Source organism: Geospiza fortis, unplaced genomic scaffold, assembly GCF_000277835.1.
Source record: "Geospiza fortis unplaced genomic scaffold, GeoFor_1.0 scaffold135, whole genome shotgun sequence".
NCBI classification, from domain to species: domain Eukaryota; kingdom Metazoa; phylum Chordata; class Aves; order Passeriformes; family Thraupidae; genus Geospiza; species Geospiza fortis.
In genome coordinates this window covers 107,963-109,054 of record NW_005054646.1, presented here as the reverse complement: position 1 = coordinate 109,054, position 1,092 = coordinate 107,963, and the positions used below count along the sequence as shown (strand labels likewise).

Genomic DNA, 1,092 nt, shown 5'->3' with positions numbered 1-1,092 from the left:
GCCCCGGTTTGACCCCGCTTTGGCAGCAGCAGCAGCAGTGTGCAGTATGGATGTTTCCAAGCGCCGAATCTATGGATCAGGGAGCCTGTTCCAAAGGGAGTTGGGATCTATAGAGCAGGGGAGCTGTTCTAAAGGGATCGTTAACGGGCTCTGGGGGGAAACTGAGGCACAGCGTGCCATCTCTGCAGCCAGGACAGGGCTCGTTCCCCAGCCTGGGCACGCAGTAAACAAATCTGTTTTGGACGCAGCTCCCTCGGAAACCGTGGAGCGACTCCAGCTGAGCTTTAGCACCGAGGAGGCTCAGCGTGTTTGGGGGTGCAGAGCGAGCCTGGTCCGATCCCCGATCCCCGGCTCCGTGAGCGGCCGCGGGGCTCCATCCCCGGCCCCCATCGCCAGCCCCGCCGCCGCCGGCGTTGTGCTGACCGTGCCGCTCGCTGCCTTTGTTCGCTGCGTTTTGTCCCGAGCAGGAAGAGCCGCGCAGGGCCCCCCGAGCCGGGCTGCGGGCCCCCGGCAGGTAGGGAGCAGTGGGATGTCTGCCTGCTAACTTCCCGTCCAGCCCAGCGAAACCGCAGGAATCCGGAGCCCGGCGCGGGTCGGGAGGTCTGTTCGGCCCCGGCATCCTGTGGCAGACCCTGTTGCAGAGAGACAGAGCCGGCAGATAACCTTTCCCCCCCCGGATAAGTCCCCTCCTGGCCCTGCAGAGCCGCGGGCTGGTTCGTGGCCCCGGAGCTGGAGGATTTATGGCCCTATGCGTGTTCTGGCGTGTCCTGCCAGCGGTTCCTCGCTGAACTCTGGCTACCTCCTGGCTCTTGGCAGTCCCCTCCGGGAGCGCTTCTCTGCTTTTGGCACCGGCCGTGAGTTCCCAGCCTGGTGCTGATCCGTGTGCCGAGAGCCCCGGTGGGAGCCAAGCTTCTCCTCCCTCCCCGGGTGCCATCTCTCCATCCCCGGCTCTGGAGCTCGCTGCCAGCGCTTTTTCCACTTCCAGAGGCCGCTCGGTGCATCCCGGGGTTGCTGCAGCGGCGTCCCGGTGCCAGGGACAGGACCAGACCTGTCCCCGCGCCGGGGCGGGGGCGGGCCCCGGCAGCACCGCCT

General features: G+C 66.8%; 1 protein-coding gene across 1 annotated transcript in view; it reads left to right on the top strand.

Moving 5' to 3' along the window:
* The window catches only part of SDK2 (sidekick cell adhesion molecule 2), a 78,824-nt gene extending 78,280 nt beyond the window's left edge, over nucleotides 1-544 (top strand). The window contains 1 exon segment of the mRNA XM_031064867.1: nucleotides 249-544. Within this exon segment, the coding sequence (XP_030920727.1) occupies nucleotides 249-544 (296 nt within the window).
* Nucleotides 545-1,092: the final 548 nt, after the last annotated feature.